Raw genomic sequence first — 15,503 nt, 5'->3', positions numbered from 1 at the left:
TGTGTGGAGATCCTACATGTCGAAATTCCCTGATCCACAACCAGGGCCCATTTTAAGCACACTAACAACAACAACAACAACAACAACAACAACAACAAAAAAAAAAAAAAAAAAAAAAAACTCATTCACATTTGTAAAATCTCCAAAGGATATGTAATTGAGAATTTACTTCAGTGAGTCTTTTGACAGCAGAAATTTCTTCTTTCTCTCCCTCTTCTTCTTTTCCTTCTCTTACTTCTTTCTTCTCCTTGTCTGTTCTTTCCTTTCTTTCTTCTCCTCCCCCTCCTCCTATTCCTTATTTTTCTTCTTCTTTTTTTAAACAAGCATATCTCCAGTGACTAGAATATTTTTATAATAGTCAACATTCCTTAAACATTTTTGAATCAATGAAGTATTGAATATGTGGATAAAAGATTGATAAAGTTTTAGAGGTATAACAATTTTTCAATTAAGTGATATCAGAGTGGTTGAACCTGGCTGAAACAGCGGTACACTGAATGAGTTAACCATTAGTCAATGGGTTGTATAGTGTTATAGATTTGATTTAGTAGTTATGTGGAAGATAGAGGTCAGGAGATTACATGGATGCTTATGCAACACTGTAACAGTTAGTGTAACAGTTATATGTTGCCACATAACAAAACATCCCAAAGAGTAGTGGCCTAAAACAACTATAATCATTTATTTTGCTCAGATATATGTGATTTGGTTAGGGTTCAGCAGGCATGGCTTATGTTTCCTCCACAAGTATCAACTAGGGTGGCTCATGAGGGGACTGCAGGATATATTCTCAAGATGGCTCACTCACATGGCTGAAAAGTTGGTGTTGTTTGTTGACTGGGAGCTCAGCTGAGTCTATCGGCCAAGGACATTGTTATGGGTCTTGTGCAGGGTGATTCAACTTTTTTACAGCATGGTTTCAAAAGTAAATATTCCAAGTCAGCAAGACAGACATGCATGACATTTTTATCATCTATCTTTGAAAATTATATAGTATCATTTTAATTGTATTCTATCTATTGAAGTAATCATCATATGGTCTCTCTGGATTCAAGAGGAAGGAAAATAGGTTCACTTTTCAATGGAAAAATAGTCATGGTCACATTATAAGAAGAGCATATGAGGTGGAAATATTGCTATTGCCACTGGTGGAAAATGCTATATGCCACATTGGGGATTCAAATATGAAATGATCAGAGCTTAAGTTAAAGCAGGCACAGTGGGAATAAAGAGGAAAATATGGAATTGAGAAATGAAGAGTCCAAAATTTAGAGACTGAGCAAATGGGAAAAAGATAAAGCTCTGTAGGGTCAAAGGAATAGTTAAATGGGAAAAAGTTAGTAAATTTCAATACACATATGCTGAACTCCTGGCCTCTATACACTTTCATTCAATAATATTTCTTGAATAATCTCTTTTTTATATCAGGTTATGCTTTAAATGTCAACATTTGAGTTGCTACCTACACATCTCAGATAGGGTCATTGTATTTTGAAGATAATTTCTTTATCTCTGAAAAGTCCTTACTATTCTATTCATTCCTCCCTGTTCTCCCAAATACCTATTTTATATATCTTGTAGGGATATGTCAATTTCTTCCAAAAAATAGGGCATTTCTGGTAGATAGCCACTGAGGTCATATTTTCTCCATGTTTTTTGACTAGATCACAATGATAATATATATACTACACAATCTGAATGTGCAAGGAATCTTCTTCATGGTGAATTCACCATTTTACATGGAGTATAATGCTATGAAATAAATACACATTGATGATAAAACCATAGAATATCAAAACTAAAGAGAATAAAAATGATCATAGCTGTATTGTTCATTAGAGCTCTTCAATTTTAAAAAACTCAGATAGGGGCGCTTGGGTGGCTCAGTGCGTTAAGCCTCTGCCTTTGGCTCAGGTCATGGTCTTAGGGTCCTAGGATCAAGCTCTGCATCGGGCTCCTTCTCCATGGAGGGCCTGCTTCCCTCTCTACCCCAACCCCTGCTTGTGCTTTCTCACTCTCTCTCTCTCTCTCACTCTATCTCAAATAAATAAATAAAATCTTTTAAAAAAAATAAAATAAAAATAAAAAACTCAGATAAGTTATGACATTCATACAGTGGAAACTGTGTAGCAATAATAACGTGAAATACAACTACATACAACAAAATAGGTAAGTCTTACAGAGTGTTGAATTAATGCAGCAAGACAGAATAATGCATGATGTGTGGTTCCATTTATGTAAAGAACAAACCTGGCCAAACTAAACTATTGTTTATAGATGTGGTGGTCATAAAACTATCAAGCAAAGTAAGAAAACTATTATTTAAAAAAAATCAGAATAGTTATTCTCTGTGGAGAAAGTATTGGAGAAAAAGGAATCTCGATTGGAAAGCAAAACCAAAATGAGAGTCACTGGATGGGTGGCAGATGGGAATATTTTTCACAGGTGATTGGAACATTGTTTCCTGGACCGGGGACTGGTTATGCAGATGTCAATTGCACTATTGTTTAGTAAATACTATATAAATATATATGATTTATGCAGTTTTCAGTACTTACATTTTATAAAAATGGGTTTTTTTAATGTTTTAAAAAACTGTGATGATTCACAATATTGTGAGTGAGGTGGCTGTTCTCTTGAATACCAAGTGGGACAGTGTTATTAAAAAAAATTGCGACAGTTACCTAATTTTTTTTTCACTTAGAGTTCTTGCACATTTTGGCTTCTAGGTCAGTGTTAGCTAACAACTTAATTCTAAGTGAGTTTCTACAAGATTGGAAGACATATTTGTCATTTTGGTAGTGCTACAAGGAATTAAAGAAACATTGAAAGTACTTTAACCAGACATGTGGTGTTCAATACATCACAATATAAGGTGACTATGAAGTCAGGAAACATAATCCACTCTCGGGTTTATTATTTAGCTTCTTGTAAAACTGTATGAGGTGATTTTGCAAAGTACTGTCTTTCAGTTTACCTACCAGAGATGTTTCCACCTGTGCCTCTCTTCAAATTATGCTGTCAGTTCTCCACTCATTAGCTCAAGGACATAGAAAATAAGCCATCACCTTTCACTGATTTTTCTCCAGGGGAAATGTGTCGTGCCATTTGGTTTGTGAATCTCTTTGCCTCACACTTCCTTAAAATCATCGTCTTTTTTTTTTTTTCCATTTCTACTGTAGAATTATAAGTGCAAATTTAAAAAGCCAAATATAATTATATTTTAAGAAAGATTTCATTCTATCCCAAACAACTTTAGAATCATTGAAATAGATGGCATATTTATTACACTAACTTAGTTGGTAACTTAGTTGGTAACTCTTAGTGGTAACTGATTTAGTATACTAACTCTTAGTTGGTAATTGGTAACTTAGTTGGAAGATATATTATACCATATCATATCACATATATTATGCATATATTATATTAGGAGCTCTTTCTTTCTTTTGTTTTTCTCAACATTTCAGAAACCTGTATTGAGAGGGAGAGGATGCAGCCAATGAGTAGCAATGAGAAAATCTGTTTCTAACTGGAAGTTCTAGTCTCATATATGTAGCCTCTTTTAAAAAAGTAATCCCAAACCACTAATCCAAATCCTTTATATTGACCTAAAAGACTCTTCCATGTAGAATTGGAAGATAAGTAAACCAGCAGTTTCTCATAGTTGAGTACATTGATCCCACCTCTTTTGCAACCATTAGGATCTATGCTCACCTTTATCTTAGGTTCTGGTTGGTTAACTGATGTGTAGCTAGTATCCCCATACGAAAATGTCTGTGGTTGTTTATGAAGTCAAAACTATGTGAGTGATGCTAGTACATGCTAATTATCCTGCAATATCTTGGAAAGAACCTTTGACTAATTCTCTTGTTCCAAATGTCAGTAGAGATGTCTCCACCAGTTTTGATCCTCTGGCATAGAACATGAGACCAAGATAGTAACTTAGTAAAAATATATCAAATAATTGCTTGCTAAATATATTAATCTGGAATTTTTAGGATCTAGAGATGTTAGTAAAAAACTAATTCTTTTCTTTTCCTTTATGCCCCTTTTCTTTCATTTATAGATATCCTTCAGGTTTTAACTTAAGTTCTACTCTTTTCTAATAGTTCCTGATCAACCAAGTTCATCTATTCCCCTGCTTCTCAGCTTTTCCTAACATTCATACCTCAAAACACTTGATTTGCTTATTTGTTACGTATTAATTCATACTCTAGCTCTTTCATATGTATAAATATTGTCCACTTTAAACTTGAGTGATGAGAAACCAAGGAATCTATCTCATGATTTTTATGTATAATTTTGTCTGTTCTTCTTTTAGGCAACTTAGAAATAACAACATTGTATCAGATAGTTATTTATACAATTACAAATCTTTCCTTGAGGCTAGATGAATATATATTTCACAGTTAACCCACAAACTTAGCAGTTACTGGCCAAAGCAAATACTTGAAATATACATGCTTATTAAGTGAAGGAATACCCTTAAGGATGTCATAGTTTTGTCCCTTTCCATCCATAAGTGAATGGCAGAGTGAAGGGACAAAGAGAAGAATACCAGGTTCCAAAACACCTGAGTATTGAGAGTCTATGTCACTCAAAGACTTGGGCGACAGTATTGTTATAACAAGTTGATCCTAGTCACAGCATACAAGGTTTACAAATCCAGGTATAGTGGGCAGAAACTGAATAGTAAGTTTGGTCTACTTAAATCAAGAGATAAGCAAAGCTTCTAGTAGCTGTCAAAATTTTCATTTCTAATATAAAACTTTCAGTCACCATGAGCAAAGTCTTTAGAGGATTCTGCTGACTTAATGCTTAAATCTAGCTATTACCGCTACCCTACATATTTCCTCATCATGCCTTCTGAACCTTGGACTAAGGATCATCTGTCTTCATCTGTTCCTTGATAAAGGTCTTTCCCTAGTATCTTGAAAACCCTCTTGCCTTGCTTCCATGCTTAATGTGGTGCCTGTATAGAACCATAAATAACTACTGGCCTATAACACTAGTTCTCATAGTACTTGGAAAAACAGTGACCACAAAATTAGATTTTAACAACTTATTTCTCATTATTAACCTGAAGAAAGTTATTTAGTGAGTACCTGACCAACAGTATTATTTCATTATTTGTTCATGAATTGGAAGTAGCATTCCAAAGATACAAACTGAGCTCAAAGTAGAGTATTTGGGGATCAAAAGCAGCTATGGACAGACAAATACTGAGAGCCTACTCACATAGGAGAGTCAGTAACTAGGGATTGTAATAAACTACGAGTTCAAAATAAACCATGAATATAAGGTATCCTTTTCAATGACATAGCAGTAAGGGTGCCTTAAAAAACTAGAAACTTAAAAAAAAAAAAAAAGAAAAAGAAACTTTAAACCAGGATATTTTCCTGTTTTCTTAGCCTCGTAACTCTGTACTTTGATCATCTTAGGGTCTCATCCCACAAATCACTAATTCCCACCTACCACCCATCTTCCCTTCATCTCTTCATTGACCAAAACTACTCTTTTTTTTTTTTTTAATTGAACCTACTCTTGATCACCTTACTTTGGTCAGCTGTTTCACCTTCTGACAATGGCATGAGCACTGTAAGTCATCAGAGCGAAGAACAGGGCACTCTACTACTCTAAAGTCATTCTTTAAGCAGTTTCAATGTGTCCTCAGTGATCATAAGATTTATGAACAATAGCATGATTTTGTCAACTAAATTAAACACTTATCATTCATAAATCCAAACTGGAGTTTGTGTATATTTTTATACCTGACTACTCTTCAGTCTACTGATGATCTTTTGCTCTTTCCTGCTTATTTTTCAATCTACTATATTGGAATCGGGGACTTTGTATTATTCCTCATCATGTCCCTATTGTCTGGTATTAGGTTTGGTGCATAATAGGTTCTCAAATATTGACTCCAGCTGGACCTCTGCCATGACTTCCTGGTATACAAATCTGATTATAGGTTGATCATTAATACCGCAGGGTCTATAATTTTGTTATATTTCAAATGGACATATTATGTTTGCTTGTTTTTCTCTAAATTCAATGCCTAATTCTTCTGCATATTTAAATTCACAAGCTTGGCATTTTACCATCATTGGTAACATATACATTTTATACCATATTCTTCTCCCCCAGGCAATTATACATAGGTTAAATAAAAATAACAATGGATAAAAATAATAGCTCCAGCACTGGAGGGCAAAGAAATGTCACTTTATAATTACCATTTTGTCTTGATGTTATATCAAATGTCTACCACAAACAGAAAATTTTCTTAGTCATATGATGATTTTATTTGAACAGACAACAATGAATTTTCCAGGGAAACCTTACTAAAAATGTTTCAAGGTCTAAACAAGTGGAAAATGATTCTCTCGTGTCTGTAAGCATATAAATGCTCTAAGTTATTATAACACCCTATTTATATTATACCATATCATATCACATATATCATGCATATATTATATTAGGAGCTCTTTCTGTCTTTTTTCTCAACACTTCAGAAACCTGTGTCAAGAGGGAGAGGATGCAGCCCATGAATAGCAGTGATAAAACCTGTTTCTAAGTTCTAGCCTCATGCTCCCTTATAAAAAGCAAGTTAGTGAACAAACATAAATTATCTGTTCTTCTGGATTAAAAGACTGTATCTTTAATTTAAGTGAAGACCACATACCCCAGCCTGGGCCACAGGTACCAAACTTGGAAATATCTAAGCCATACATATTTAAATGTAATATGAAGTACATCATAAATGAAATGGACTCTGTGGTTTATGAGGAAACAGCTCATTTACATACCAAAGAATCCCTCAGAATCCTAAATTTCATGTGCTTTTAACAGCTTGACTTCAGGCACAGAGATGTGGAGATGTTTGATGTTTAGAGAGCATAACTTGTACAGAGAGAAGCAGGACTTTATTCATTACACATTTGCCAACGATATTCTTTTCAACTTCCTTTGAAGATGGAAAATACTATCTTTTTGGACCAGAAAGTTCATCTATCTCTGCTTAACCCTCACTCGGGGCAATATGTGTTCATGTGACACCCAAATAAGCACTTCCTCTCAGAAATTATTCATGGCACTCTGATTCTTCAGAGAAAAAGGGAATTAGGGAAAGCAAAACTTAACTTGGCTGGATTTTCCTAGAACTTCGGGTTGTACAGAAACTAAACTCCACAAACTTGGAATTATTGTATTATGTTAACGCGTGGTTTTCTGATGAAGGTTTTTCCCCTGATTTTCTCTTTTTAAATGTGTTACTTTAAATAGTCTGCATTTTAAAAATATATTAAACATTTCTCCAAAGTGTTTCTTTTTATTTGATGGAAGAAAAGAAGAGAATAATGATTTCAACTCCATAACTGTAAAACCAAAAGCCTAACTGGAAAATTTTAACCACCTATGTATGCATGCTCTTTTCAAATTGATATATTCAACCCAAAGGTCAATATAGACCACTTTAAAATTGCTTAGCTGCACTGTTTTATGTTTCTTTCATATTAAATATTGTTAACTGATTAAAAATTAATGCAAACAGCACTGAAGGCTTTAAGTCTCCAAGGATGCCTAAGCCTTTAGAATAATAGCTGAATAGGCTCAATTCATTTTTGTATGGTAAAAGTAGCAAGGTTTTTAAATTATAGTCACAATGATGACCAAAAACAAATAGGAAAAAATTAAGCATTTAATCTGACAAGCATAACATCTTCCATGGGTACTGTGTGCTTAAAATGTGGTAGAGGGGAAAAAAAAAAAAAGCTATTACAAATCATTACAAAAGCTACAACAAAAAGCTTCTTTTCTTTTTTTAAGATTTTATTTATTTATCAGAGAGAGAGAAGGAGAGAGAGCGAGCACAGGCAGACAGAAAGGCAGGCAGAGGCAGAGGGAGAAGCAGGCTCCCTGCTGAGCAAGGGGCCCGATGTGGGACTCAATTCCAGGATGCTGGGATCATGACATGAGCTGAAGGCAGCTGCTTAACCAACTGAGCCACCCAGGCATCCCACAACAAAAAGCTTCTTAATGGAACCCAGCAAAGGTTGATACTAAAAAGATGCATTTTCTGTTCTCTTTCACTGTAGATTTTGCAGCATGGATGCTTTGCACAATTTTTAAATATGTACATAAACATAATTTATCAAGAAGCATGATCTTGTAAAACGTTGAAAGCATTCTTCTGGCCCTATTACTCGGTCTCCTATGAGGTTCCTCATCCCAACCCAGCCCCCACTACACCTCCCAACACCCCCCCCCCACCCCAGACAACAATGGTTGAGGAGAAGAGTTGGTGCTCAAACCCACATTTCTGATCTACGCTCCACACAATTTGTAATCTCTCACACTGCTTTTAATTATTTTAAAGCTGCCTTCTCTCAACTCTACACTACATTTTCTCTCTGATTTTCAATTAATTATGTCACCCTCTGTTTTTCACAGTCTGCTTTCCTTCTCTTTTTCTAAATTCAACTTGAGCAGGAAAGAAGATTGAGAAATTTTAGAATTAGACTGAGCAGATTTCTGTGATATCTGCATCTCTGCCTTTCAGAGTTTCTGTGATATTTTAATAAGATAATCATACAAGACTTCGTCCTTAATGCCCTGTCAATAAATATGACATTCCCTACCATAACATTTTTTTAGAACTATTCTTCCGTGCCTCATATTGACTTCTTGGGTTTTTTATTTCTTTTCAAGTTTTCACATGGACTATTTCAAAAAATGATTGGTTACTAATTAAGATGTCTAATTAATGTTACTAATAATTTTGAGAAATGAAATGAAACTAACCTCCAAATCTCATTATATTTTTAAAAAATTTTTATTTCCGGGGGCGCCTGGGTGTTTCAGTTGGTTAGTCATACACCTTCAGCTCAAAACATGATTCCGCGTCCTGGGATTGAGCCCCACACTGGGCTCCTTGCTCAGCAGGAGTCTGCTTCTCCCTTTCCCTGCTGCTCCCCCTGCTTGTACTCTCCCTCCCTCTCTCTGTCAAATAAGTAAATAAAATCTTTTTTTAAAAATCATTATTTCTCCTTTCCTTTTTTTTCTTAAATTTAAACCTTATTTTATTTTTTTAATGTTCCAAGTTTCGTTGTTTATAGATCACACCCAGTGCTCCATGCAATACGTGCCCTCCTTAATGCCCACCACCAGGCTCACCCAACCCCCAACCCATCTCCCCTTCAAAACCCTCAATTTGTTTCTCAGAGTCCACAGTCTCTCATGGCTTGTCTCCGCCTCCAATTTCCTCCAACTCCCTTCTCCTCTCCTTCTCCCAATATCCTCCTTGTTATTCCTTATGCTCCACAAATTAAGTGAGACCATATGATAATTGACTCTCTATGCTTGACTTATTTCATTCAGCATAATCTCCTCCAGTTTGTTCATTATTTCCTTTTCTGCTGTTACAAATATCATGCTCATTTCTGGACCCCAGAAATGGTTTCTGTTCCAGTAACAGATTATTAATTTAGACAATAATTTGTACTTACAAATAAATTTGATGGTCAGTGAATTCATGGACTCATATATATTATAAAAAGTTTTTACTAAAATTTACAAAAATTTTTACTAAAAACATCAGCTTTGTGTGTGTGTATGTGTGTGTGTGTGTGTGTGTGTGTTTCCTGGCTCCTTACTTAGGGGAGGCTTCAGAATTCACAAAAGTGGACAGAATATTATAATAAAACCCTGTGTACCCATCATCAGTCCCAGTATAATCAAGTCATGGCCAGTCCAATACTACATACGTTGCATAGATATTTCCCTCTGGCATATTATTTACTAACAAGTTTAAAACATTGTATCATTTCATCCATATATATTTGAGTATGTATCTCCAAATTATATAAATATTTTTTTTTAAACCTATATGATGGCTTTTTTTTTTTTAAATATTTATATACTCCACAAATAGGTTTCACTTATTTGTGGAGTATATAAATATTTTTAAAACATAGCCACAATACAGTCATTCTGCTAAAGATAATTTATTAATATCATCTGACATTCCAAGGATGTCAAATTTTCAGTTTTAAGTTTCTCTGAATCATGATCTATTAATTTTATACATTATGAGGAGTTGCTATATATATATATATATATATATATATATATATATATATATATATATATATATCTCCTATAGGTTTCCTTGGCATCTCTTTTTGTTTCCAGTAACTTCTTTGAAGGCACTGAGTTGTTTGTACCGCAGGGTTTCCCATAGCCTGGATTTTGCAGATTGCATGCTACAGTGTTTTTTTTTAGCATATTCTTCATCCATCTATTTCTTGAAAATTGGAGCCTGTGTTCCTTTCATGCTTTTTTGTTTATTTGTTTCTATTTGTGTATTCTTTTTTTTTCTTTTTGTTTTTGAATCAGAAGAGTTAGTTCTAGCTATCATTTTAATGGTTGGTTAGGCTTTGGCTTATATTTTGTCAAGAGTTTGCCTTTTTGTGGCTTCCAGACTTTTACTTATGAGTCTTCACTTTGTCCCCTAATGCTGCATAAAAAATCAAACAAACAAAAAGTAACAATCTTCTCCTTAAACAACTGGTGCACAAGTCTTTTCATTTATCTGTGCCTCTTACAATTATGGTCCTTTTCCAAATATACTATCTTGTCAATGTCAGTTTTTAAAAATGTGTTCATGGAAATAAAAATAATGTTCTATATGTGGTGTATTGCTTTTCTTGAACAGGATAACATAATTGGGAAGTGATTAGGGCTTGTACCTAATGCTCCATCCTCTGCCTTCTCCTCCCAACCCAAGTCGTCTTGACCTGGACCAGAATAGCCACTTGGTTTTGGCAAGATAGACACAAATATGTAGGATGGATCTCCTCCTTCTCTTAATTTACCATCTGTTGCTCTAGATGACATAACTTGTGTGCATAGTTAATTAGCCTGGCTGTGAATCCTCACTCTTTTTTCTTGAGAGCAACAATTGGTGTTCATGTGCTATACAGTCTGTTGAAGCAGTGCATTGTATAAAATAAATTATCATTTGTGCTCTAAATTTTGAATGTCAAATCCTTCCACAGGTTTGTTACAGAGCAGTAGAACACGGTTGAGCTAATAGTGAGGAAACAATACCATATATGGTATGATAAAACCTTCTCCTGAATCCTGAAGTTATGTAATAGTTTAGAAGTTGAGAGTTTGACCTAAGTTCTAATTTTTTTAAAAAGAATTTCCTTAACTAAGCGTTCTAGTAAATTATAAGTTAATTATACGTAGGATCTCTGCCAGCTTGAATCTATTATGTAGAAATTTGTACTTCCTTATATTTCGGAGATCCTTAAACCCGGAGAACACAGTTACATAGATGTTATTGTAAAGCATAATTTGACTGTATATTAGTTATCTTGGCAATTTGAAAAAAAAATCACATATTTTATCAGCTTTTTAAAAAGTCTCTTCTTTCAACAAAGCTATTAAGAATTAATTAGACTTTAAAAAAAAGAATTAACTATCAAAATTACTCCAAAGGTATTTTGCATAGGGCTGTACATTGTCAAATCAATGCTGGTTTGGTGGTTGCAAGTTCACATGAAACTCATAAGGGGAGTTGACTTTGGCACTTGTCTAGGAACAACAGCCTCTGGAAAGGCTATTTATAATCCTAAACCTTAGCACTCTTTGAGCTTGACCCACTCTGTGGCCTGATCCAACCTACTCAATCTAGCATGGGCCAAATCAGAACACTGGCCTACCATAAGCCCCCATCAACCTCTGAAGTAACAGCAGGCTAACTATTAGTCACCCATAGGAAGGAGAAGTAGTCAGCCTGACTCAGGTGGAGATCTGGATGTGAATCCTAGCTATACCATATACAGCTCTGTGAATTCAGGCAAATCCCTAACCTCTCTAAACCTCAAGTTCCTATTCCATAAATAGCAATGATAAAAGTATCTATCTCATTCAGCTGTCTTGATCATATAACAAACTTCATACAGTGCTTGACATTTAATGTCTTCTCAAAATATGTGAATTGTTATTATTGTTACTTTTTAGATTCCTTTTTTTATTATTATGTTCAAATTAGCCAACATATAGTACATCATGTGTTCTTGACGTGAATTGTTATTATAATTGTCATTATGATTATCTTTATGAATTCATCATGGCCAGAATCAATGATATTATTTCTCTAAAATCCTTTGGGTCTCAATTCAGTCCTAGTTCTACTTTGTCTATGGCTCTGGACCTGAAACACAATTCCTTACTTAGCATTACTTCTTTTGTTCTGTCAAATGATGCAGTCTGGCTTGGTAAATGCACATAATCTATGTGAAGAACTTGATAAGGTTTATCAGTGTGTACTGCTTTACAGTTGAATAAGTGCCAAGAGAAGCCACAGTAGACATGAATTAAATCTTCTGACTTCCTTTAATTATCAACAACCATGGTAGACTTATTTAATCTGTATGAATCTCAGTTTTCCAAAAGTGGAGTCTAGGTCAGTGGACTAGAGCTCTCTAATGGGCTATTCTAGCTCTGTCTTTCATAATTGCTATACAGCGTTTTCTTGCTTTGTGATAAATAGAGGGGAAGAGTCATCAGTAGGTGTCACAGGCTATGGATGTAGTACTTACATTTTCATAATGTTCCCCAAAGTGGTGGCAAAAGAAATACAGCAGGTGAGAGGAAAGAGTATAACATGTACAAAATGCTAAGGGAATACCATATACGAAAGCTCTGTACAAAAGCACACCCCTTACAAAAGACTGAAAGAAGCCTATTGTAGGTGGGACACAAAAAAAGTGAGAATCACAAAGACAAAAATGAAAAGTGTGTGGGAAAGAAGTGTTCCAGAAGCTCTGGATAAGTTCAGAGAATGAATGAAGTGCTAACCTTAAGAATTCTTAGTTGGCAGTTTAATTTTCATTTGAGAAATATGATTAATAAATCATTCGTGAAAAGGAAAAAAGTACATAATTGATGTTCAGGTGATATAGATCCTATGAACTGCAAAGGCCAGGGAGCAGGAAATGACCCTCACTAGCTGGTCTTTACACTTTCTTACTAATTCAGTTATTCTTATGGGAGACTCCGAGAGGTCTTCCAAGAATCCTTTAGATGCTCCATTGGAAGAAGATAGAAATAAAAGTTCTGTTTCATAATGAAGAATTCTCCTGTAAAAAAGTTTTATGAATCAAGTGTCAAGTCCTACAGAGAATAATCCACAGGCAAACCAAACATGATTTGATCATGACCTCCTGAATCGGCTGGATACCCACACCCCACACCCACAGGGAGGGAAACACATTCATAGGTATCTTGTTAACTTGTGCAGGGCTAAGCAAGCAGCTATAATAGGTAGCTCTCTTTAAGAAAAACTAAAGGCCACATGACACAGAATATCTAAGGAATAGGAAAAAATGTTATTTATATTTAGTTAGCAAGTTCTGAACTAAAATTGGTAAGAGTAAACCTGATATCCTCTTACAGAAAAGAAATAACACAAACTGGTTCTAATCTTGGCAATGCCATTGGCTTGAGCAAGTCACTGAACATCTGAGTTACAGTTTCTATTTCTGCAAAATGGAGATAATAATGCTGGCCTAATTGAATTGTAGGAGGTTTATATAAATAAATAGCACAAAGTCCTGAGCAAAATACCTGGTATACAGAAATCTCCCAGTAATTGTTTTTATCAATTTGGGGTGCCAGACTAAATTTCTCAGTGGAAAGTACAAGTAAGACATTTCTCCTTATAAATATTGACTGAAAATCTCCAACTCTGAAATCACTGTGTGTCCATACTAATGTCTATGCAAAGAGCCAAAACCGCACATTCTATTTTTCAGTTGTCTAATTAAAAACAAACCAGAACAGCATTCAACTTGGAAGCTGATGAGAGCACCACCTGTCTGATTTTCTTACAGCTGTCAGAAGCAAATTTTAGTTCCACCTCCCAGATTTTTACCCCAACTAGAACTGGATTGTGTCTGTATTCAAAATGCTTTAGTTGTTTAAAGGGTTTTTCATTCTAAGAAATATACATATATTTTTATATTTACATATACTTTATATATGTGTATATATAGATGAAACAATTGGTACCATGATCAAGTAATAAAAATTTATGTTTTAGTTATGGCATAAACCTTTTCAGAGGAAGCATTGAAACAAAATATTTAATAGAAAGATAGAGTTCATCATATAGAGAGATGGGTGTGTGAAAAGAATCAGAATTTGAATTGATTTATTTTAAAATCATATTAATAAACATTTTGTGCATTTCCAACTTTATCTCTATAAATCTACCAATAGTAAAATATTCACAAATTTTGTGGGAGTACTTACAACTTAAATCTTATGTATGTGTGTGTGTGCATATTTATACACTGAAGTTAGAAGGAAAAACAAATTTAAAATCTCCATTTTAAAATATCATAAGGTAAAAATGCTCAAAATCATTGTTCTACATTTAAACATTAAATGCAACATTTTAAATTCATTGTGGTCTTTATCCTTGCAAGTCTTGTAATTTTTGCAAGGTAAGTTATCAGTTATAACCTTACATGACCATAACTATTTATAGAGGTGCAGGTGACAACTGGTACCTACTGGGGCCTTTGGAATAGCACAGAAGAGTTTCCCCATGCAAAATTTCAGAGAAGCCCCTTCTCTCCCCCAACACACAGATCTGTCAGCCTCTCCACTCCCAAATCCATTTCTTCAATCCGTATACAATCATTGATCAAGACAAGTATCTAAAAGCAACAATTAAGTGGACACCTTGAAGGTCGATGTCACTGTTGATTTCTACCTTTTCTTTTTCTTAATTGGTACTATTGGAAAATGGTAGCAGTACCTTCAGCAGTGATCTCAGTCATGGTGGTTGGAGAAAGGAAAGGCAGGCGAAAAGTTCCGGTCAAGTGGCACTTTGCAGAATACTTTAGAATTCGAGAACTCTGATAGGGGGCTCTGTGTGAAAAACGTGAGGGCTCTTCGTTTTCCTGGCTCTTTCTGCCGCCCCTTTGTTGTCCTGTTGAACTTCGTCTCTTCTCTGCAGAGTTCTCCCCCTGGAAACAACCTGAGCCCTTTCCAAGCAGCACTTGTGGCTCAGGCAGAAGTATCAGCTTCGAACAAAAATAGCCTCATCTCCCTAGGACTCTTCAGCACTTTTTTTTTTTTTTTTTTTTTTTTTTGGCACTCTAGGGGAACACACATACACACACACACACACCCCCACTAGCTCTTCAGCCCCAAAGAAAGTAAGGAAACAACAACAAAAATAACTAAAAACTACTGTCTAAGCCCCCGCAGTTTCCCTAAGATAATTACAGACCTTGGGGTCTATATCAGAAAACATGAACTAAAGAGTTGAAAGTAATCTTATCTGCGATAGCTCAGATGTATTCTTAGTGCCCTTAATGCTCAGAACATTCTTCTTTCCTTATTTGGTGTGGGGAGGGTCCTGCAACATCTACCAAAGGCAAAGGGGAAGGCAGTCTTCAGTCATTTTCACCAGGTTGGTT

The 15,503-nt window shown here is 35.0% G+C and overlaps 1 protein-coding gene across 1 annotated transcript in view; it reads right to left on the bottom strand.

Moving 5' to 3' along the window:
• Positions 1–15,129, bottom strand: part of TRDN (triadin) — a 379,114-nt gene extending 363,985 nt beyond the window's left edge. Inside the window, exon 1 of the mRNA XM_032339654.1 lies at positions 14,837–15,129. Coding sequence (XP_032195545.1) covers positions 14,837–14,858 — 22 coding nt within the window. The 5' untranslated portion in view covers positions 14,859–15,129. The remainder of the gene's footprint in view (positions 1–14,836) is intronic.
• Between the last annotated feature and the right edge of the window lie 374 nt (positions 15,130–15,503).

The sequence above is a fragment of the Mustela erminea genome, chromosome 4 (assembly GCF_009829155.1).
Source record: "Mustela erminea isolate mMusErm1 chromosome 4, mMusErm1.Pri, whole genome shotgun sequence".
Classification (NCBI taxonomy): domain Eukaryota; kingdom Metazoa; phylum Chordata; class Mammalia; order Carnivora; family Mustelidae; genus Mustela; species Mustela erminea.
This window is presented reverse-complemented; position numbering and strand designations above follow the sequence as displayed.